The following is a 22,660-nucleotide window of genomic DNA, read 5'->3' as shown; positions in this document are numbered from 1 at the left end:
TGAATGCCAGTTTATAATTTAAAGGAAACTCCTAAGTCCAATGGCCCAGGCTAGATAGAATCAAGCTGCTGATACCATGATAGATGATGCTCGAAGCATTTCCCAAAGGAGATTATTATCTACATAAGTTCCACTTGACAAATTTTGACAGTCATTATTGCATTCTGTGCAAGGCCTTGTTACTATTTTAGAAGAACCTGAAAAAGTAAAAAATTTAAAAGGTGGAATGAAGAACAGGTTATCTTATCAGAAGAAATTGATGTGGAATTGTCGTGCATTCTAGACATACTCCTTTTTAGTTTTCCTGTGTCACAATTTAATTACACCTTTTTGTAAATAAGATCACACTTTTGTATTTAATGATAATTGAGGTTTTCTTGCTGCATGAGGCTAAAGATGGAGAGGACAACAGACTGGAAAGGAGAATTCTGTTTGTCACCAGCAGCAATGAAAAAGCTGTTTTTTTTTCTTTTAGGGAACAAGGTTGAAGAAATGTGAACATGTGCCCATATACTAATCATAAATCTCTAAACAAAATTTAAATCAAATACAGATAATCAAACTACCATTTTAACAGATTAGACAACCACTAATTAACTTTATTAGAAAAAAGCAAACCCACCTTCCCCATGTTGTAGGCCTATAAGCTTATTTGTATTCTAAAGTTATGCTGCTTCAATTTTCTAATCCTGCTTCGTTTATCAGCTTCCAGGTACCTCTTCAATTCATCGTTATTTTGTAGATCAAGCTCTCGCAGAGACTGGTTTGTTTTGAGAGCTGCCAAAAAGGCTTCCCAACATGCCTCTGTCAGTCCACATGAATCCAACCTAGATAAAAGTTCATAAGGAAAGGGTTGCTGTAAATGAAAACCACCAAGGTCAAAATCTATTGCAAATAACTCTCAGAAGGACAGTTGTCCTAGATGACTTTGCATTCTTCTAACTGAAGTTTTGACTGATTTGCTTCTATTGTAAGGAAGCTTCTCATAAGCTATTGGCCTATTGTTTTTAGAGTCTACCTTTGCTATCTAAATGTGAGACCCGCCCCCTCCACCAAAATGTCTGCAAAGATATCCAAGATGATCACTCTTCCTACTGTAATGGTTTCCTTGAAACTAGTCACTTAAAAATCAAGTGTTATAACAAATGAACATAAAATGCAATAACAGAATCAGTTAAGGAATAACAATAAAAATACATGTTAAAATCCTTCAAGAAAATGGTTCCGAGCTCTTGAGGGTTTCATATACTTATAATCTGCCCCAGTAATAAAGTAGCAGCCAGTGCAGCACTCCAAACAGAGATGTAATATGATGACAGGGTGTCATTCTTGTTTGTGCAGAATGCAGTAGTAGTAGTAATTTTATTATTTATACCCTGCCCATCTGGCTGGGTTGCCCCAGCCATCCTGGGAGGCTGCCAACACATATAAAAGCATAATAGCATGATTGCTAACTGCAGTTTGATGAAAGACTCTCCAAGCCACAGAAACCATGTGGCCTCTAGTGAAAAATGTTGATCCAGAAGTACGCCAGATTATATCTGCTTATTTAGGTAGAGTGCAGCTTTGTCCAAGGCAATTGGTCTACTTTTTCAGACACAAACCATTCACTCACAGCTCCTCCATTCAAGCTTGGTTTCTTTTCTCCCGTTCAGACCACCACAGTGTCCAGGCATGGCCAGGATCTGCATTGTTCTCCTGATACTATGGACAAATAGAGCTGGGTGCTTTAGCATACTGATGGCACCATGCCCCAAATTGTAGGGATCAGATGGGATTACCATGAGGAATTACAGAATATACATCAGGCCATCGTGTCCACGATGAAGACATTGTGTTGACTGGGTTTGATATATTGACAATAATTTCTGATTAAATCCCATAAGATTCTACATTCATGCCCTTTTGATGCCCTTTTGCCTCTGCTGCCCATTTCTCCTTGCTCTTCACTAATCACGTACACACTTAGACAGGTAGGCGTCCTGGGTCATCAAAGACAGTGGGCAAGTTTATTTGATGTAGGATCTTAATCTGAGGGCCAGGAAGCAGATCTCACATTAAGGTGATAACGGTCGCTGTCCTCCTGGCCATCCTCCTTATCATATGTGTATTGCTTGTTTATTACCTCCTGGGTTGCCAGATACTCTTCTTTGTAGTTCTCCACTTATTTACCCCAGAAATATTTGTGCTTAATTAGTTTTAGTGGTTTAACTTTCTCCCCACGTGGGTTTGTGGAAATGCTCAGAAGAAATCTGATTGGTTCTTACGAACACTCTGTAAAAAGTTCTTTTGTGACTAAAAAACGGCCTGGGCCAGGGGGCTGCAGACACGGACAAGCACAGAGAGACATGATTATATGCACCCTTCCCAGAGTCTTGCTGGTTCAAGCCTCTGTGTGTATTCTTATTAATCAGAGTTCAATCCTTCCTTTACTTTGCGAACGCAACACCAAATCTTCTAAAATCTGTTGGAAGCAATTCTCATCCAAACTTGGTATACAGCTGATAATCAATATCTTATTCCCAATGTAGTTATGAACCACTTTGTCAAAGGTTCCCATCACTGTTCAATTTGCTTTTAACATCCCTATGATATTTCAAATACTTTGAAACAAGTACCTTAGTGAAACTATTTTGCAATTTGGATGTCGAAGGCCTTCGCATAAGAGCTGCACGCCAGCCTCTCCCATTTCTTCATTATGGCCTAGAGACAGCTCTAGCAGGGACTGGTTTTTACAGAGAACAGAAGCAAGATTCACACAGCAAGCAGCAGTGAGATTGCAACCAAGCAAGCTGTTCAAAGAGATGAAAAATCCATTACAAAGTTATTTACATGGAAGTAGCTTAACAGGCTTTAAGTCCAGCGGAAGAATATTTTTACAATATCTGCCTTTACAGGGTCTATAACTTATTGCAACGAAAATAAAATGAGTCCTGTAGAAGAAAAGTCACTTTATGTACTCATTGAGGACACCCCCCACCCAAGATTTGAGACTTTGCATCCATTTCCCAATCTGACTAGTTTGGCTGACGTTCCCTATCAGTGGTGGCTTATGATGGAAATGTCTCTTCTTGCAAGATGTGCACCTCTCCCTGGTTTTGCCACAGTCATGATTACGCTAGGCTACCAGATTAGGCTACTCCCTGGAAAAGACCCTGATGTTGGGAAAGATGGAGGGCACAAGGAGAAGGGGACGACAGAGGACAAGATGGTTGGACAGTGTTCTCGAAGCTACAAACATGAGCCTGACCAAACCGCGGGAGGTGGTGGAAGACAGGAGTGCCTGGCATGCTCTGGTCCATGGGGTCACGAAGAGTCGGACACGACTAAACAACAACAACAACCAGATTAAATGGCCCCATGTGACAGAACTACAGCACCTTCTCAACTAGCCTGTTAGGAAGAAGAGATGTAGCAGAATCTTGCCCCCAATGTGCTGTCTCTTTGTTATAAAGGAATATGACATTTATGCCATCTGCAAAGCGAGTCTGCTTAGAAATTTGACCCTGCTGATGGGGTGTATTGTCTCTGACAGTTAATTATTCATTTCATTTCTATACCACTTTATATTTTAAAGAAAACAATCTGGTTTGCAACACATTAAAACATCAGATAAAGCATTACTGGAGAAAGTCAAATATAAAGTATACATTCAAAGCAACATAATTAACAGGATACTAAAATATTACCTAAAGATGTCAAAATAAAGCATTACAAAGGTCAACAACAGGATGCATATTTAACGTAACAAACAACCCAAAAAAATTCTTAAACATTTCAAAAGAAAACATAACTAAAGGAAGTCAAATACAAAATGCACATTTAAAACTGCATAATTAACAAGAGAATAAAATCTCAAGCATTGAACATACCTGTTGCTGCCAATCCTCCCAGGGCAGGTGGGGGCAGTGGAAGCTCAGGCTTGCTGACTTGGGTCTGCACTAAGAGACAGCCAAGATAGTCTCTATATGGTTCTGCTGTATTATGTCCTAGGAATGCCAAATCAAGTGTCTGGAGGTCCTAGTCTTTGACAAAAACTCAAATGATGTGTGATTTTCTCCATTACAGCTATATTCCAGAGTGAGCAGTACCAAGTGTCCAGTGTAAGAGTTGGGCTGTTTTCTATTGAGTTGCAATTACTATTTCATGCTGCCATCGTATAGAAGACCAATTCTTTTGACAATACATTTACAGTGTATCATCAAAAATCTTCGGTAGCATTAATTTCAGGCAACAAACAATAATTTCTTTAGTAATATTTGCTATTTTTGTCAAAATTGAGTTGGGGCAATGTGTACTGTGCTTAGGAGAAAATCTATACTGAGCCAGGCAATTCAGATGATGCTAAGTTTTTTTTAAAAAGCCAGTGGGGGGCTGTGGCCTCCAGAAGCTGTTGGACTACAACTCCCACATCCCTAGGCATTGGCCATGCTAGCCAGTGCTGATGGGAGTTGAAGTCCAACAGTACATGGAGAGCCACAATTTGCCTACGATTGCAATAAGCCATTGGTCACTTACCTGAGTACCTGCAGTTGGCAGTCTGGATGCATCAACATTTGGCAGAGCTCTATTAGTCCAGCATCCCCTATATTGTTAAAGTCCAAATAAAGCATTCTCAGGTTCTGGTTTTTAGGAACAATAGAGGCTAGTTTCTCACATGACTTGGGGCTGAGGTTACAGCAACGTAATCTGAAAGGTTTAAGTGTTCAAGAGGAATTAATGATGACAATGTATTCAGTAAGTTAACTGTTTCAAAAGTAGGTCACATTTTTTTAAAAAAACCAAAGTAGAAGTCCCATTATCTTTGGCATTTTCCTTATCCGTAGTGCTTTGTTTCCTTTGTCCTCAGAAAGTGCATTAGAGATGGGCTGACTAGCACAGTGAGCAATATTCTAGATGTGGTTGCTATGCCAAATACTTATATAACAGTATAGATATTTACTAATGTGTTTTAATTTATTTCTTATTCCAATCACTGAGTTTTAACATCACATTGACTATCCACTTACCCTCCAGTGACTCAGAAATATAGATCAGTGGCATGGAGATTTGCAGTGTCAGGACTCGGAGCAGAGCATCACAGACTACAATTATGTCTTCCAACCAGGCTGGGTATCCTTTGGCACAAGGCGGCCATTTTGGATAGCAACCCTGGCAAGTGTAACCCAGGTTCTGCCCTTTTGATAAAAGGCACCTATGAGCACTCACCTCAGTGTCTGCAGTTTGCAGTTGGGATGCTTGAGTGCTTGACAGAGTTTGATCACTCCCACTTCTCCTAGGTCGCTTTGCTGTAAGTTGAATTCTCTGATGTGTTGATTCATGGTGAGGACAGAGGACAGAATCTCAAAGGAAGCAGCTCTGAGATTACATCGCTTAAAACTGAGGAAGAAATAGGGAGTCAGTCTTCCCTTTCCCAACTCTTTGCAACTTCTTTGGGATAAGCTTTTAGACTGTAGGAGCCAGAGAGAAGAAACACCATGGTGAATCTGCAGCAGCGCAACTGGATGCCTTCATCTGCTGCAACAAAGCACGTCTCTTCTGCATTGGTCTCTACCGCCACAGCAGGCACTGCAACCATCCAACAGCTTGACCTCTCCCCCAAAAGTACACTCCTCCATTGTCTCCCGAGACAGATGGGTGCCAACAGGAAGTGAATCATACTAAGGCCCACGCCTATACTTTGGACTTTTAACTAATTTGACATGGATTGGCAGTCCCTGATAACAGATTTCTCCTTTTTAAAATCCGCTTTGGAAATGCAGTCTACTCACTTCAGTAGTGACTTTAACTATTCATGTGATCATCAACAGAATCTCCTTGCACATCAAGGGAAAAGGCCAGGCTGCATAGCCCTATCCATTAGCCAGAGATGGGGCAGCTGCAGGGAGCTGGCTTTCCCCCTCCCTCCTCAAAAGACTCTTCTACTCCAGCTTCCCACTGCCTTCAGATACTAGAATGTCACACCTTCCAGTCCTCTAGATTTGACTTGCTGCACATTTGTCCAAAAAGTTGGCTGCTGCTATCTCAATAGCAATATAACAATAAAAAGGCCTTTACAATGGATGCCACTTTAAATAACCTAAAGCTGCAAACATAAGAAAAACTATTCCTATCCAAGGTAACAGTTGCCTACAGCAACCCTAGACTTCTATATGGTCTCATATATATTATTTTTAAAATTGCATTTATTTCCTGCCTTAATGGTGTAAAATAGAGAGCCATGTACACCACCTTCAATGCCTCCCTCCACTCTCAGACTCTGTCCGTTGAAGATGAAGGGCTGAAGGGACATTCCAGTTGCATTCAGCAGAACATACTGAAAGGTGGGAACCCTAGTAATACAAGCTTCCAGATCCTGAGGAGGCTTCCAGCTGAACAGGCTTAGAATCTCCATACAGTCATGTGGAGAGATGCTGGGGTGGGAGTAGTGTGCACAGCCCTCCCAGTCCCTACCCAGTTTGTGCCCTCGGGCATTTGGCTGAGCCCCCGACAGGGCTGAGGGCGTCTGGGCCCTGGGCATGCCAATGGAAAGCTGTGAGAGATGAACTAAGGCAGAGTTGCACAGGACATGAAAGAACAAAAGTATCATTGCCAGCTACCTACCAGATCTCTCTTACATTACACCTTGGATCCTTCAGTCCTTCAAATAGGAGAGGCAGGTTTTCATCCACTCTTCCATTAAAATATAAGCTAAACAAAATAGAAAACTGTGTGTTGGATATGCTATGCAATTGGATCATACAGCTGCAGCAGACAACATTGCATCATGACCTGTGAAGTTGTAGGGTGTGTTTTACACAACTCCTCCAGGGCACAGAGACAAGATTGTTGATCAAGAGTAATTTTTAGCCCTAGAGGATAAATGTTGACATATGTGCTCATTCTGGGTGAAATCACTTCTGAAAGAGGTTGGCATAGCCATAAGCAACACGAAGGCACATTTTAGAATATGAAAAGTCAATTTCACATTGAGCGAAACCTTCCCTTGATAACCAAAACTAGGACTCTTTCATGAAGTATGCACCAGCAAAGCTGGGTTTGCAACCAAGTATATGCTCAAAAGGGAGTGATGGCCATGAATGAACATGTACAATATAAATGTTTGCAAATACGTGTTTGTTGCATTCAGTTTGAGCTTTAGCAACAAAAATTTATATGCCCTGGCTTAACAAAATGGGCTCTTTGGAAAAATCTGTGCCCTAGATTCACTGCTACCCATGCTCTAGTACCCTTGAACATACCTACATACAACATAGAATCTTAAATCTGGAACATTATTTGGCTTTCAGAGAATTACACCTTTTCTTAATTGTTTTTTTTTTAAAAAAAACAAAACACCTATATATTTAATCATTTTATACACCACTTGGTATACAAAACAAAACCCAACCAATTGTAAGATACAGGATATAAATAAAATTAAAATACATATTGTCAATAAAAACCCAGAATCAAAATTCTAACACAAAACACTCAGCACAGCAATCTAAAAATGAACACTCAGGAAATTCCTGAAAAAACACATTTGTTTTAGACGCCTCTTAAAAACGCATCTCAGTCGATGCCTCTGAGATTGCACAGGGGAGTATATGCAACTGTGGGAAAAACATGACATGACAACCTGGTCTCAAGTTGTTCAGGGCTATATTTGTTTATAACAGAACCTTGAACATGGCTTAGCACCTAAAAGGAAGCTAGTGCAGTTCCTCTGACACAGGTGTTATGTGTGTATAGATAGATACCCCGCTCAGTACCCTAACCACTGCCTTCTGCACTAGTTGCAGTCTTAAAACCAAGCCCAAAGGTACCCCAATATAAAGCACATTATAGTAATCTAAGTATGAGTTTACCATTGCATGGGCCATAGTGGTCAGAATATCCCAGGAAAGGGCATAATTAAATGGACCAAAGTTTTGGTTTGCACTTTAGCTAAAAACAAAACAAAAACAAAAACCCTGAACTGATCTGAACAGTGTCTTCTGATGGGTTCACATACCTTGACAAAAAAAGTAGATATCCAAGATGGAAGGACTGTTCTTTACGACAGTGTCTCAGGCAAAATGAAATAACCAGAGAGTTGAATGCATTCCCTAGGCAGTTATCATACAGCTTAATCTCAGGGATACAATCCATTGCTTTTCCCACAAACTCTTCTTCTTGAATTTCATATAAGCAACAGAATATCTCAGATTGCTTTTGACAGCTCTTTGATGCCACCTCAGCTTCGATCCAGTCCAAAAGCACTTGTTTTGTTTCTGAACAAATTTTACAGCCTAAACTTTTCTCTATGGTTTTCTTCCTTTTCTCATTTAAAAGACCAAACAGAAAGCGGACTGTCAACACTAAGCACTCATTTCCACCCTCTCCAAAATCTTTTAGCAACTTTCTCACGTCTTCATAACTGCAATCTGATTTGTCGGCCATTTCTGGTATTTCCTCTAGCACGTAGGACAAGGCTGCAAAAAACTCTTGGAAACTTAAGTGGATGAAGCTGTAGGCAGATTGGCAATCAATATCTTGCTGGAAAAGTTTCTTGTGAAGGAAGAGTGACCGGATGTCAGCCTCCTTTAAGCCATGTTTTTGGAGGTCATCCTCCTCAAAGAGTATTTTCCTTGTCAAGACTCCTTCTCTGGCTAAGAGACAAAGGTTTTGGAAATGTTTCTGTTTACCTCTTTCCAACACTGGACTGTGATCTCTGAGTAAGCTAGTTAAATAAAACATGTATACACAGGTAGTTGTTTTTGAAGTCTGCACGAGATCTTCCCCTCTATCCATCTGTTGCTTCATCACAGTGCAGATGATCCAACACACAATGGGGACAAAGCACATGGTGAAGAGCATCTCATTTGCTTTCACAACCCCAAAAGCTTGTACCGCTTGCCTCTCATTCCCAAAATACTTGTGGAAATACTCTTCCCTGTCCTTCTCAGAAAACCCCAGGATCTCTATGTAGCGGGGATACTTCAGACACTTCTGCAGTTGCTCCAGAGCAATTGGCCTTGTAGTGATGATTAAATATGATTTGGGAAGAATGCTTTTCCTGACTAAACTTCTCAGTACAACTTTCACCGGCTTCTTTTGACTAGGATCGAAACACAGATGTTCCTCATTGGATTCTAAGGAAAATTTCAGTTCATCAAGACCGTCGATTATGAACAGGAGCCTCTCTGGGTTTGCAAAAATATCTTCCAGGGGAGCATTTCTCTCAGGACAGTTCCAAAAGATTAAATCAATCAGACTCTGCTGCTCAGTCATCAAGTTAATTTCTCTGCAGTTTATGTAGAATGCATAATCAAACTTGCCTTGGTAGAGTTTGCCAACTGCCCAGTCCAACATAATCTTCCTCGCTGTCATTGTTTTTCCAATCCCAGCAGGCCCTTGGAGCACGACAGTTCTAGGGTTCACTCTGTTATCATCGGGATCAAATAAAGCCGCAATACTACCTGGACTGGCTTGCTTGCCCATCATGTTGGCATGTTTCCTTCCTGTGGACATAATTTCATGCTGCTTCTCTTCCAGCAGGCAATGTTTCTGAATGATCAAGAGTTGGGTGTATCTTCTGTTTAGGTTCACCCATTGACCAAGGAGGGCATTTTTGTCTTGAATTACTTGATATTCCTCCCATACATATTCTCTGTATTTAATCCTGTAATCTAATAACAAGAAAGAAAGCACTGGGGGAGAGTACATGAAACAACAATACTAATAATACCTTTATTGTCATTGTACAACTTGTGTACAATGAAATTAAACGAGCCTCCCCCCCCAAAACACTCAATCTCTTATCGAACAACACACCACCTCACAAGTCAATTTCTCTATGTTATTTTCCGTTCAACAGCCAAACAGCCCATGGATAGAAGCTGTATTTTAGCCTGTTGGTATGGCTGATTAATCTTCTACCCTCGGGCAGGAGATATAGAAGTATAAAGAGGTGCTGGCTCGGGTGTGAGTCTTCCCTGAGAATTTTTCTCGCTCTCCTAAGGCAATGATCCCTTACGATGTCATCTAGTGGACTCAAGGGACAGCCCATGATATGTGCTGTATTCACCACAATGCAAACGAAATATTTAATTATATAGTTCCCAGGAGCAGACTTTTGATCTTGGTTTGGGCTTCCTGCAAATGGAGTCCCCCCCCCCTCCTCTGCAGACACAGACATCCGCAGAGGTAAAATGCTCCATTTGGATGAAGTGGTTTGAATTAAAACAGATTTTGAAGAGCCTCCCTGTAATCACTGATCAGCTACTCAGGAATGTCAGCTACTCAGGAACATTAAGTTCTTGATTATTCCTTTGCAGCTGCATCTGTGCCTGTCCCACACCTGACATCATATATAATGTCAGGTGCGGGGCAGGTAGAAAACAAATTGGGACCCTACTGAGGCCCGTGGATGCTGGGCTAGATACTGGACTCAGATCCAAGATGCTTGAGCGCTCAAGCCCTAACAAAGGAATTGCCAACATATTACCTTCCTGATGCTGTTGCCAGCACAGCTAATTGTCAGGGATGATGGTAATTGTAATCCATCATCTGGAAGGCCACAGATTCTCCATTTCAGCACTAATACCTTACTGTGGCTGGAGCTTCTGTACAGGGCTAGAAGGTGGGGTTAGATGTCTTGTTTACCTGGATTGCTGTGGCAGGCAGAAAAGTCCTGAGAGGCTGCATGTAGGTGTGGCAAGGGTGTGACCCATTATTGAAATGGACTGCTGGACTAGGTGGGCTTTTGCTTTGGTTCAGAGAAGGCCTCCCCTGCCCCTATATTTCTATGGTCCGCTTGTACACAGGGAGGAAGGCCTCAGCACTCTACCCTCCGTATGCAAACAGGACTCTAGATCATGCTGCTGCCCTGTATATGTATTGGGCAAGACCATGTTCACCACTTTAATGGAATAGCAACCACCCAGATCCAACACCCAAAATCATGTGCATTCAGCAGCTCTCTCAAAATACTTTCAAGTGAATCAGATTTGCTAAGGTGTTAAACCCAAACTTCTAAGGCTTTGATAAGAGGAATGACCTGCTGTGGGTTTTATGTACCTTTTGGTGATATCTCCAGTGCTTTCTGACCGGACACCAAACCTGAAAGGAGAATTGAAATTGTTCTTAGAATACCTGTTTAGTTTAGTGTAATCTGACACATGTATATTATTCACAGAGGGACACCTGGTGGCCCAAAGAAGGATTATCCCAAAATGCATTGGGCTTGAAATAAATCTTTCTTCAAGCATCTGGAGTTTCTTCCTTTCTCTGCCCCCCAGCTTAGGCTAAAAGACAATGTAGTCCCCAAAGCTATCTGGTAAATGTAATAGTTGAGTCCAACTGAGTTTCTCACATACAAATTCAATGTTGCAACCATTGCAGTGGTGTGCTGTAGTAGATAATTCTGAGCAAGTTTGCCAGACTCGATAAGTGTAAACTCTTTGTACATAATCATTTCATAACTCTTTTCTAGAAGACACTTGCACTCTGGACAGAAGTGGTAGGTAGAGCTAGTTGGATCACCTGTGTTAAGCACAGCTTGTTCATGGCTGCTTTTTGTTCCAGCTGGAGATGCATGGAGGGAAATGAGTCGCAGGTTTTCTCAGAGTCCCTTACCTTTCTCTTTCTCTTTTCTGAGTTTAGCAGCAGACTCTTTCTGATTAATATCCGAGAGCACTTGTATGGTTACATCTATTGCGTCATCTCCACCATAACACTTGAGCAGGAGATTCTTGGTATCTACCCTGTCCGCGTTCTCTAGCCGACTTCGGGGAATTATGAAACGCTTTCCTTCGAGGTCTGAATAGGAGAGCTTGTCTTTAAACCTTTTGAAGTCTTCCTGAGAAAGGTCATCGAGCACAAGTAAGAGCAGGTCACTGATTCGGCTGCTTTTGTTTCCCATCGTTAAGCATCAAAGAACTAAACTGAAATATAAAGAAGAAGCAAAGTAGCACTTTAATTACATAATTTAAAAAGGAAATTTAAAATAAACATGGTGGATGGGATTAGTTGCCTACAGAAAGGAAAATAAATGGCTGCATATCTAGGTCGCTTGACTATGGCAAGTGCTATACTCTCAGACTGGGGAAACTCACTCTATACTAATGTGTGCATGTATACTTGTCTATGTGTGCACTGTCTGTTAGTTTTGAGACATCAGAGTTATTTTTTGGAATGTTTATTTTAATATGAATCAGTTTATAAAAGCAGTGCTCACAAACTGCTCCAAAATTGCACACCTATGCCTTGAACGCTGCTACTGCTACAACTAATGAGGATTATGGTGTTTGAAAATGCGTTAAACACTGCAAGGAAGTGAAAGGGGCTACTATGAAGGCTCTACCCAGCTCTGACACAATGTAGTTTTTTAAAATGTTTAAAAATAGAATAGAAACAGGAAATTTAAAGGAAGATGTTTTAACTAAGAACATCAGCAGGACAGTGATGCAAGAAAAACTGCTTACAGTCTTCAAGCAGTAGCGGTAGTTGTGGCCACCAGAGTGCCAGGGGGCTGAGGATCAGCTGCACAGCTGGCTGACGTCAGGAATGGCCTTAGAGGTTTCAGTTCACATCACGAGTCAATGGTGGTCACTCCTCGTAGCCCTCCATGGGCTGTGAGGAGGTTCAGGCAGGAAAAAACCAGGTTCCTCTATAATTTGGACAATTGGCATTAATCAAGAGGCACTCCTGGCCCACCCATTTCAATCCTAATTCAGTGTCTTTCTTTACTGCATTTATACTTCCCACCCCCCTTCCTCACTCCCCAGTGGCCTCCAACCTGCTGCACACAAGTCCGCAACACAGAGACAAAACGAGACAAACAACAGCCCCCTACTGAAACCAAAGTATAATTAAACAATGGAAACATAAAAATAAAGAGCCATGTCTGTTAAGTATATGAAACATAATGAGAACATTGTAGAACACTGTAGGGCGGCACATAACTCAATGGGAAAGTGAGCTAGGTACTATAAACGGCATTAAGACTGAGGTGCTCAGTGCCCACTTTCACCATATCTGAGCTGCGCCCTCACCCACTCAAGATGGGGCATCTGACAGTGGTACTTTCAGGGCAGCACAGAGGTCCAGGGCCTGTTTAAAAGTGTGGCACTTATTATAACAGCTACAGTGGTACCTCAGGTTACAGACACTTCAGGTTACAGATTCCATTAACCCAGAAATAGTACCTCGGGTTAAGAACTTTGCTCCAGGATGAGAACAGAAATCACGCGGCGGCAGCAGGAGGCCCCATTAGCTAAAGAAGTACCTCAGGTTAAGAACAGACCTCTGGAACGGATTAAGTTCTTAACCCGAGGTGCCACTGTACATGATGAGTACCTGCAACTTTTCTTCTAGAAGAAAAGCACTGCTCCCAAGTATTCTGGAGAGATTTGAACCCCTTTGCCTTTCAACTTCCTCAGCAATTGTCCAGTAATTGGTTCAGTTACACTTACGTCTTGCATCAGGTCCTGGGTATTCCCCTACTGGGGCCCAGAGTCATTGCCCCTCTGGCCAGTTTCATGACCAATTGTCTAGGGCAGTGGCTCCCAATTGCGTAACCCACCGAAGGGATCTGTGGCACCATCCACATAACAAAAACTACCATAGAGATATCAACATTTTCAAAAGGGGTCCATGGCTTGGCTTTTGAAAAATGGGGGGGGGGGGCACAGTACTTAGCTAATTGGGAACCACTGGTCTAAGACACAGTCATTTCTGATATCTAGAAATGTTATATCTTTGTCATTACTGGAACTTACACCTACCCAGTCTGTGTGGGAGTAACTGAAGTCACCCATTCCTACAGCCAGTGCTCCCCCCCAAAAAAAATATGTTTAGGGGTACTCTTATTTTCCTACTCATGTTGAAATACTGCCCCTCAGTGAGGCCAAACTTAGATTCACAAAATGTTTAGGGGTATGCGTACCCCTGCATACCCCCAGAAAAAGCACTGCCTATAGCACTTCCTCCTTTAGATGCCTCCCTAATTTAATTCTCCATCTCACAATCCCCCTGAGGATTTTGGACAGGCAGACAATAGTACACCCCCAGTCCTAAATTACTCTTGTGGCCTGATATCAGCACCCACAATGATTCCATGGGGGAATCTGTCCCTTTGGGGATTTCTAACATGGTGGATTCTATGTTGCTTTGACCTACAGTGTGAAACCACTCCCAGTATGCCTTTTCCGGTCCCTCCTGTGGAGTTTGTCTCCGTGTCCTACTGGTTCTCTTCCTTACACCAAGTTTCCATTATGCCTACTATATCTGTATTCTTTATTTTTCCAGAAACTGTCTCACCTAGACAAAATCTAATGACAATGTGAGGCAATAGAATATTTATTGATACTTTAATACTTAACCTTGAACATCTGTAAATCTAAATCTATAGGTATTTATCAGTGTTCCATCCCATTCAGGATATTTCACCAAAGTAGCTGTTCCATTTAAAAACAAAACAACAGCAAAAGTTTTCACCAGAGTTAGGACTTCATATGCAAAAGCCCCATTGAAATATATGGGAATTAAGCTATAGGTACAGCTCATTCTTAAGGCGCTTGTGAAGAAGTTCCCCAATAGCAAATTTCATAGATCACAGTTGGCCTTTCATCAACACTATGATTAAAACCAGAAAATACTGGAAGATAATAAAGAAAATTATGTACTTACCATTAGTTAGCAAGGATAATGCTGTGAGTAAGAAATCTGGCTATGTCTTGGATTCACTTGGATCCACTTTCTGAGTGTTCAGAGGAGATTCCTACCTTAGACCCCCTGAAGAGGAACTAGGAAACATTTACATCATACTTGATTATTGCAAAACTGTCAAACCCAAATCTTTCCTGTTTTCTGAACTGCCCTAAATGCTGTCTGACTGATATAAAAGGGAATGTGTGTCTTGTTTAGTGTTGTTCCAGTGTGTGCTCAGTTTCAGTAAAAAGAAAATACTTCTCTATTCTGTGAATTTTACTTCTTCGACTTAGCAATAGCTTAACAGAGTGTGTTCCCACGGTGCCTGTTGTCTCCTCAATTATTACTCTCTTGGCTTCTGAAAGTTCCAGGAACCTGAGGTCCTTTGTGGGCACACACACAGATGCATGTGTTTTGTCTGTGAAATTGCACAGCAATACATCTTACCAAAACGAACCTTTCAAAAATGTCCCACAAAGAGCCAAATGTTCATTAAAAAGTAATAATTCTTTATTTATTTACCACTTTTGCGTAAAAAAGAAGTTTCAAGAGCCACTAAATTCTTCCAGCTCTGTTCTTTTCTGGCCATGTTGCTGTTAATTGATTCACCGTTTACATCATTAGCCAAGTCCTGCTGCTCGTGCCAGGAGAGCTTTCATAGGCAAAAAAGAAGCCGGAGGGGGGGCGCTAAAGAAACGGGGAGATTCTTTTTCCACTCTCCATGTGTGCAGCACAGGGATCCCCCCCCCCCCATCAAATAGTCCATGGATTCGGGAAATCCAAATTAATTAGGCAGAAACTTCAGGCTTCCACCTGGATGCTCTGTTTACAACATGTAAAACATACACACACAAAATGCATCAAATCCACTTTAGACTGCCATGTGTGTACACCCTAAGAGGAAAAGAACAGCATAAAACCACATGCTACTCAAGTGTGTACCCAGAGAACTGTATTCTGCGGGTGGGTGGTGGTTGTTTTAATGTGTGTAGTGACATTTTGCTGGGTGGCACCTGTGCTTCTATTTGCTAGTCACCTAAGCACAACCAGGGACGCGGGTGGTGCTGTGGGTTAAACCACAGAGCCTAGAGCTTGCCGATCAGAAGGTCGGTGGTTTGAATCCCCGTGACGGGGTGAGCTCCCATTGCTCGGTCCCTGCTCCTGCCAACCTAGCAGTTCGAAAGCACATCAAAGTGCAAGTAGATAAATAGGTACTGCTCTGGCGGGAAGGTAAACGGCGTTTCCATGTGCTGCTCTTGTTCACCAGAAGTGGCTTAGTCATGCTGGCCACATGACCCGGAAGCTGTACTCCGGCTTCCTTGGCCAATAAAGCAAGATGAGCGCCGCAACCCCAGAGTCGTCCACGACTGGAACTAATGGTCAGGGGTCCCTTTACCTTTAAGCACAATCAAGCCATCTTGTTTCTAACAGCTCAAATGATGTTGCGCATAACAGCTGTATTAAAACTCGAACTCAAATTGGTCCTTGTTGGGCTACAAGGCAGGAAAGGGGGAAGGAAAACAGGGTGTTTCCAAAGCCCTCTCCCCAAATTGCTGCCTGCCTCTTGCCTTTACTGCTTATGTTCTTCTCCAAACAGCCCTCTGGCTCTCCATGTGTGGAGGTCTGGATTTCAGCTCCTCCACACACATGGGAGGTTGATGGCAAACCCAAGGCAAGGCAGTGTCCTGGGTTAGTCACTTATGACCCCTTTTCCTCTCCTAAATAACAGCAAAGAAAGAGATTTCTAGAAAATGGGCAGAGGGGACCTCTCAGGTTTCATACATTTCATTCAGAGGAATAGTACAGCCCCTCAACAGGATTTCCTTCTTCCATTCAGTCATGCCTGCAGTTTTGCCTGAAATCAGAGGAATATTGCAAGCCTTGTAGAAGGCATGCCAGTTATTTTCAGCCCAGAACAGTAGGTTCCCTTCTGGCACCTTATCAGCAAAAGTAAAGCTGCCCCACACATTTTTACTGAAAGCTCTGAGTCTGAGGCCCCTGCTTGGGGGCACCAATGAAAGCCTTTGTGGGTGCCCAGGAGTCCATGAGCACAGCATTGGGTGACTCCTGTCAGTTCATTTGAGGCCAGTTCATATATTTACTCAGCTCATCAGTTCTCTTTGCTTGGGGGAAGAGTGGGTTGGGTAAGTACATGAACCAGACCATAAAATCTTTTCTGCATACTTCCTAATTCTCAGGTGGATACCGTTGCATTATAGGGGGAAAGGTTTACTCCATTGTTCATTTCAGTAGATTTCCCTGTCAATATTTATTAAAATAAGAAGATAAATGTTGCAGAAAGTGATTGAACTAAGACTGTTTACGATTTGGCGGGAAGTCAAAACCAAATGTTAAAAGGGCAGGTCATTTTGCTGCCAACACCGTCACTAAGTGCTAAGCTCTTATACCGTTAGGAATTAGCACTGAACAAGTGCCAATAAATTATTTGTTTAAAGTCATCTTAGTTTTCCTTTAATGGTGGGCAGTAGTCCACTAGAACAGTATTAATAATTTCATAATTACTGAAAACATGAACTATTGGTTAGAAATGAACTGGTCAAATTCCTATTAAGAACAATGTAACCTTTCAAATGAAGAAATTTGAGTCTGACAGAACCAGAAATGTCAATTTATAACCCCAAAGGTTTATTGCCAGATTCGCTTAACCTAAGAATAGTAATAACATTTCTAGCTAGTAACTGTCAGTATTTTAACAACTCAGCCTAATTTTTTAATAACAGCTATGATTATTGTACCCTGGAATGCTCACCATTTTGGCTGATTCAAAAGTGACTGCTGGAGTCTGTCCCCGGGTCATTCTTTTAATGGATAAAACCACAATTAAAGGTTTTTATATATTTAATAGAAAGTCACCTGCTTCTCCAAAATTGCCCAAACCAGTTTTGTTGTTTTATAGCTTCTTCAGCTGTCACTACTGACAAATTTTATCTAAAACAGAGATTAAGGCTTGTTTCTGTGTTATTGGTCATACCTGAACTGGACATGAACTTCTTTGGCACTAATAAGCTTTTCAGTTCCTTTTACATTTTAATGTGATCCTACATAATTCATTCTTCTTGAAACCACATGCTTCACTTCTCCAGTTTGCAAAATATCCTTTATCGTTTTGCATTTGTGCATAGCAGGAACAAGTGGCTTCTATGGGCCACTTCATTCTCACGGGAACAAGATCAAAGAGCTATAGTTGTACTTTCCCCTCGCCCCTGCTCGGGAAACCTACTTCATGAACAAAGATGGCTTGAATTACATTTCTGAAGAATTTATTTCTGTAATTTGGCACAAATTCAGCTGGGTGGAAAACCAGCAGTCTCCTATATATATTTAAGCCTGGTCCTTAACTTTCCAAAGGAAGTCCATTGCCTGTTGCCATCTGGTACACAATAGACAACCATCTCCACCATGAAGCTGACAACTGTGTTTCTCCTGGGCACTCTGTTGGTTTGCTGTTATTCAGGTGAGTTGCTTAGCCCATTATAACAAGACATTTTAGTCTCAATGGGCCTTTTGGGGTAAGTATGGATGCTTCCATAGGAAAGAGTTTCATACTGGACAATTTCATACTAAACAGTTTTCCTTAAATGCCTAAAATTTGTAAGTCATTGTTATCCTGCTGCTCAAATTAGTTTTCAGTAGCAGTATAAAGTTGCCTAGCTGTCAGGCTTCAGGGAATCCGATCCCCCACCTTCCTGGCTGACAATCAGAAATGGGAAAACAATAAGTTCTTACCATGGTATTTTATTCAATATTCACATAGAAAGACGGAGGATGCCACCTCTCAGATAATGGCGTCGCTCTGAGTAAAGTCCCACCCCTTCCGTCTCTCCTATTATACATCATCCCTGCGCTGCCTGATCTGTGCTTTCTGCCTCTGTGCTTTCTGTTCTCCTACTCTCAATGCACGCCGGGTCCTGGGAGAGGAGGGGTCAGGAATGTTGTCTAAAGACACTGAGTCTGTCAGCTGTCTCTCCCCTGGTGCTTCTTCTTCCTGCTGCTCTCCCAATATTTCCCAGCTTCTCCCCTCTCCAGCCTCTGAACTATGACCTTCTGCAAACCACTATTCTAAATCTATACTGTCCTCCTCTTCTTGGGAAGGTTCAGGAAGAGGGTGGGGCGGTCCCCACCATTCCTCCTCAGTCCAGTCCCTGACACTACCCTCAAATGCATTTCATGGGCCAGTCTCTCTCTCTCTCTCTCTCTCTCTCTCTGTGATGTCCGTATGGTTGGATGGAGCCACCTCCAAAGTCAGCTTTGCTTCAGCTTACCCTGATAGCTCTGTGGCAGGATGGGTGCACCAGCAGAGCCAATCCAGAGCTTCCATTGGCATACCCATGCAGCTCTGACCTTGCCGCTCCCTACTCTACCTCATCCTAGCCTTGCCCATCTAGGATGCAGTGACACCAGTGTTAGGAGGACGGCTCTGCCCACTCACAATTCACAATTGCTTATTAGCATCCAGTGTTGTGGGTAAATGGATCTGGGCTTATGTGCTCATTTTTCTTTGGACATATGTGGAGGGAACGTATTTCACCCCACAGGTATTCTGGGTAAGACTGTTGTTTATATGCAAAGGCTAGCCTGCACCAGCTGCTCAGTACTGGAGTTATTTAGAAGACAACTTGGTCAAAACAGAGAGAGTGTATTGCAGAGCTGTAAATGGCGCCAGTCTTTTGTTATCATTACAGTGAATCTACCTGAGAGAGAGAAAGCTAGAAGTCACCTACCCCAAGGGTGACCCCAAAATATAGGGTTGGGAAAGAATAAGTATGTGCACACATGTAGTCTTTGAAATCACACGGGTTGGGTTTTTTTGTACATAGCAGTTTGCAATTGGACATACCTTAATGCAATAACATCATACAAGCTGCAGCTACTACCCCTGTTGTCTGTACACACAGGTGGGCTTGTTTTCAAACTTGTGTGCAATGACATTCTCTATTTCACTCAGTGTTGGAACAGATCATATACAGTATATACTTGAGTATAAGCCAACCCGAATATAAGCCGAGGCACCTAATTTTACCACAAAAAAACTGGGAAAACTTATTGACTCGAGTATAAGCCGTTTCACCACACCAGAGGCTGGTGTTAGCAGTGGCAGAGGAAGAACAAGCAGCCTGAAAGGGCTGTTTTCGGGCTGCTCGTTCCTCCTCCTCTGCCGCCAACAGCGGCAAAGGCGGAGGAGGAGGAAGGAGCAGTTCGAAAGGACCTTCACTCGAGTATAAGCCGTGGGAGGCTTTTTCAGCATAAAAAAATGTGCTGAAAAAGTCAGCTTATACTCAAGTATGTACGGTATACACATAATAGCCTTTCAAAAGAGGGGATGGAAACCGGTGTGTTGATATGCTGTGGATATATTCTAGTATATAGAGGAGGCTACATGACTGCACTGTTTCTTATTTTGTCTATTTCATTCAAAGACAAATTAAATATGATGAGGGCCAGTGGCACAGCCCTGCAATGTCCATAGGGCTTCCCCAATAGGAGGAGGAGACCTGAGAAAGTGCTCTCTGTGTACGCATGTAGGCAGCAAGCGCTTGAGAAGTGCATTATCGGTGCAGAACGGATTATAACTGTTCCAGCAGAATGTGTTTTAGATCAACGAATAATTTGGGACAGGGATGACATGGCACCTGTATCCAGTACTGAATGTACATAATCGTGCCATGTGTGCACACCCAAAAAAGAATAGGCGAATTCTGTGTGAGAGTCTCAAGAGGATTTTGGTGGTATGGTGAGGAGGTTAAGAAGACTGGTGCCTGGATCTATTTCTGGATCTATTTCTGGAATAGAAGATCAAATGTGTCCTGGACACCCGGCCTCCCACCCCAAGTTCTAATTTATGGACATGACTGAAATAATAAAATCCTTGTCATTCAGGGTCATGGAATCTGGCATGCTGTTTCATTTACTACCCTAGGGAGCCAGTTAGCAGGTGAGAAAGTGGAAAGCTGACAGATTCACAAAAATAACAGATTAATTAAAAATATTTTTATCTGTTATATATTTGGTTTTTATCATGCACTCATGCACTCATAGTTTCTGCTTAACTTGAATACCCTAGTCAAAGCTACACTACCTGCGTTTTGCCATGTGATGTTTAACTGGTTCAGAGCCTGCTCACTTCTATCACAATGCAGATTTCCTCACTCAAAATCTAATTTTCAAGCATTTTCCATTCCTTTCCAGCTACTGCTATGAAAACTTGCCCCGTTCTTGTTGATACCCTCACAAACTTCCTTTTCGCCTCACATGATGACTACATGAAAGCAATTGATCGCTTTGCCACCACCGAAGAAATGAAGAAAGCTGCTTCTGTGCTTAAACAATGTGCAGTCGGGCTTCCGGAATCCGTTCTAATAGCAAAAAGCCAAGTGCTGGTAATTATTTTCACACACATATACCCAACACTTAAATCACAGTTTGGGGCAAATTCACAAATGCACATTCATTATTTGAGGACTTGAAGGTCTAAAACTGCTATGACAGATTGCCTCAAGTCACCACAGACACAATATGTTTCAGTGGAAGTAGGCTCTGAGGCCTTGTTCAGATATGGCTGTTTATCACATCATGACTCCAGCATAAGCTGGCTGGGTGTCTATGTGAGTTAACTGTATTGTTCAATAATAAATACTAAAGTCAGATAATAAAAAAGAACCACACAGAGAAAGTTTAATTAGATAGCAAAAAGGTTGTAATAAAAGCAGAGAAACACCAATAATTAAAGCAACCCATTAAAAGTTCAGAAGATTCAAACTGTCTTCATCTGTTGCCTAAAAATTAGAAAATTGGCACCAAAAGTGTATCTCTGCTAGCAAAGAATATTTTACAACCAATGAGCATAGCTGTGAACGTTTCCCCTTTTAAAAGGGAAATTCCCTTATTCCGAATAGGATTCCTCACAAGTAAAGGGAAAAGCTGACAGCTATGCTAAAGAGGGTTTCCAGCCCCTGGGGATTGGTGGTGAAGGGCAAAAGCTCCCACATTAAAGAAGCACATTCAATCTCTGAGATTAGAACAGGAGTTGTCAACCTTTCTGGGCTAGAGGACTCATTCAGAATGTTGAGAAAGCACAGGGTTCTAGTTATAAAATGGCTGCCACATGTAGAAGAGCAGAATAAGAGACAGGACACAAAATGGTGCAGACCTCCTCCCCATCAGCCATCTCCATCAGTTGAGGAGGAAAAATCACCTATATTTGCCCCTACTGCACTCACTCACAGAGAGAAGCTGTTTGCACCTCTCCCCTGTTCAGCACAGATGGGAGGGTGTGTGTCTAATCCTGGCATTCACTGAAATGTAGCATGTTTAAAGGGGCACTCATCGTCCATCTTGGAGAGGTTGAGTAAATGCAAACAGGAACTGTGCAGGAAAAGCAAACAGTCTCTCATGCATTGTAGATTTTTGAGGGGCTATTTACTGAGCCCTTTTGCAGGCACCACAGTAGGTACTGGTGCCCTCAAGCACCACGTTGGCTAACCCTGGATTAGGACAGCCTAGACACGACCTACCATATCAGAGACAGATATGATTATATGATTAGGTTTTATCCTATTCTCCATGTGAATTACAGCTTACCTTTCTATTGGCAATCTTTGTTCCAGTTAAATATCCTGCATGAATGTGAAAAGCCGCAACTGCTGCAAAACTGAAGCTTTGAGGAATTCTCCCGGTCCACCAGCCCCAGCCAGGACAGGAACCCATGATGATCATGCTAGCTGTTGATTGTGTTTTCCTTTCGCCGATCTTCATCCTGCTGAAACGTATATTTGCTTCAAGAGCCGTTATTTTCTCAAATGATCCCGCTCTTCAAGATCGGGCATCTTCACAGGCTTCTTTCTAGTCACATCTTTCCTTAATAAACAAAAAGCATACCAGTGGCGTAGTTTGGAGGGTGTTTTTTTTTAAAAAAGAAACAACTGATAACAGCTCATCTCTTCCAGGGTTTCCACCCCAGTCTGTA

The 22,660-nt window shown here is 42.1% G+C and overlaps 2 protein-coding genes across 6 annotated transcripts; one reads left to right on the top strand and one right to left on the bottom strand.

The window, feature by feature from the left end:
• Positions 1–292: 292 nt before the first annotated feature.
• NLRP6 (NLR family pyrin domain containing 6) lies at positions 293–20,877 on the bottom strand. 5 transcript variants are annotated; one of them, XM_081014265.1, is made up of 10 exons: positions 18,960–20,877; positions 14,656–14,771; positions 11,602–11,909; positions 11,044–11,085; positions 7,997–9,653; positions 6,604–6,690; positions 5,209–5,379; positions 4,519–4,689; positions 2,619–2,792; positions 293–827 (listed from the first exon to the last, which is right to left on the bottom strand). In XM_081014265.1, the coding sequence occupies exons 3-10, from the start codon at positions 11,885–11,887 to the stop codon at positions 641–643; spliced, it is 2,775 nt and encodes a 924-aa protein (XP_080870391.1). In that variant the 5' UTR covers positions 11,888–11,909; positions 14,656–14,771; positions 18,960–20,877; the 3' UTR covers positions 293–640. The 5 variants fall into 5 exon arrangements, 4 of the variants coding, with proteins under 4 accessions (XP_080870391.1, XP_080870392.1, XP_080870390.1 ...); XM_081014266.1 differs by having other exon boundaries at positions 14,656–14,760; XM_081014264.1 differs by lacking the exons at positions 14,656–14,771; positions 18,960–20,877 and adding an exon at positions 12,450–12,627.
• On the top strand, positions 17,992–22,574 carry LOC308481770 (secretoglobin family 1D member 2-like). Its single transcript, XM_081014491.1, has 3 exons — positions 17,992–18,151; positions 20,884–21,074; positions 22,302–22,574. Exons 1-3 carry the CDS (start codon positions 18,097–18,099, stop codon positions 22,347–22,349), a joined length of 294 nt encoding a protein of 97 aa, XP_080870617.1. The 5' UTR covers positions 17,992–18,096; the 3' UTR covers positions 22,350–22,574.
• Positions 22,575–22,660: the final 86 nt, after the last annotated feature.

Source organism: Podarcis pityusensis (assembly GCF_964106645.2).
Source record: "Podarcis pityusensis genome assembly, chromosome: 1".
NCBI lineage: Eukaryota > Metazoa > Chordata > Lepidosauria > Squamata > Lacertidae > Podarcis > Podarcis pityusensis.
The sequence above is the reverse complement of the archived record's forward strand: the minus strand, read 5'-3'. Positions and strand labels throughout refer to the sequence as shown.

Excerpts from the sequence above, each read along its gene's own strand:
- NLRP6 (XM_081014265.1), bottom strand. The coding sequence starts at position 11,887 with ATGGGAAACAAAAGCAGCCGAATCAGTGACCTGCTCTTACTTGTGCTC. Across the intron at positions 5,380-6,603 it reads TGTAATGTAAGAGAGATCTG|TTTTAAGCGATGTAATCTCA; the intron begins GTAGGTAGCTGG and ends TTTCTTCCTCAG. Across the intron at positions 4,690-5,208 it reads TGCAAACTGCAGACACTGAG|ATTACGTTGCTGTAACCTCA; the intron begins GTGAGTGCTCAT and ends TAAACCTTTCAG.
- LOC308481770 (XM_081014491.1), top strand. The coding sequence starts at position 18,097 with ATGAAGCTGACAACTGTGTTTCTCCTGGGCACTCTGTTGGTTTGCTGT. Across the intron at positions 18,152-20,883 it reads GTTGGTTTGCTGTTATTCAG|CTACTGCTATGAAAACTTGC; the intron begins GTGAGTTGCTTA and ends ATTCCTTTCCAG. Across the intron at positions 21,075-22,301 it reads TAGCAAAAAGCCAAGTGCTG|TTAAATATCCTGCATGAATG; the intron begins GTAATTATTTTC and ends TCTTTGTTCCAG.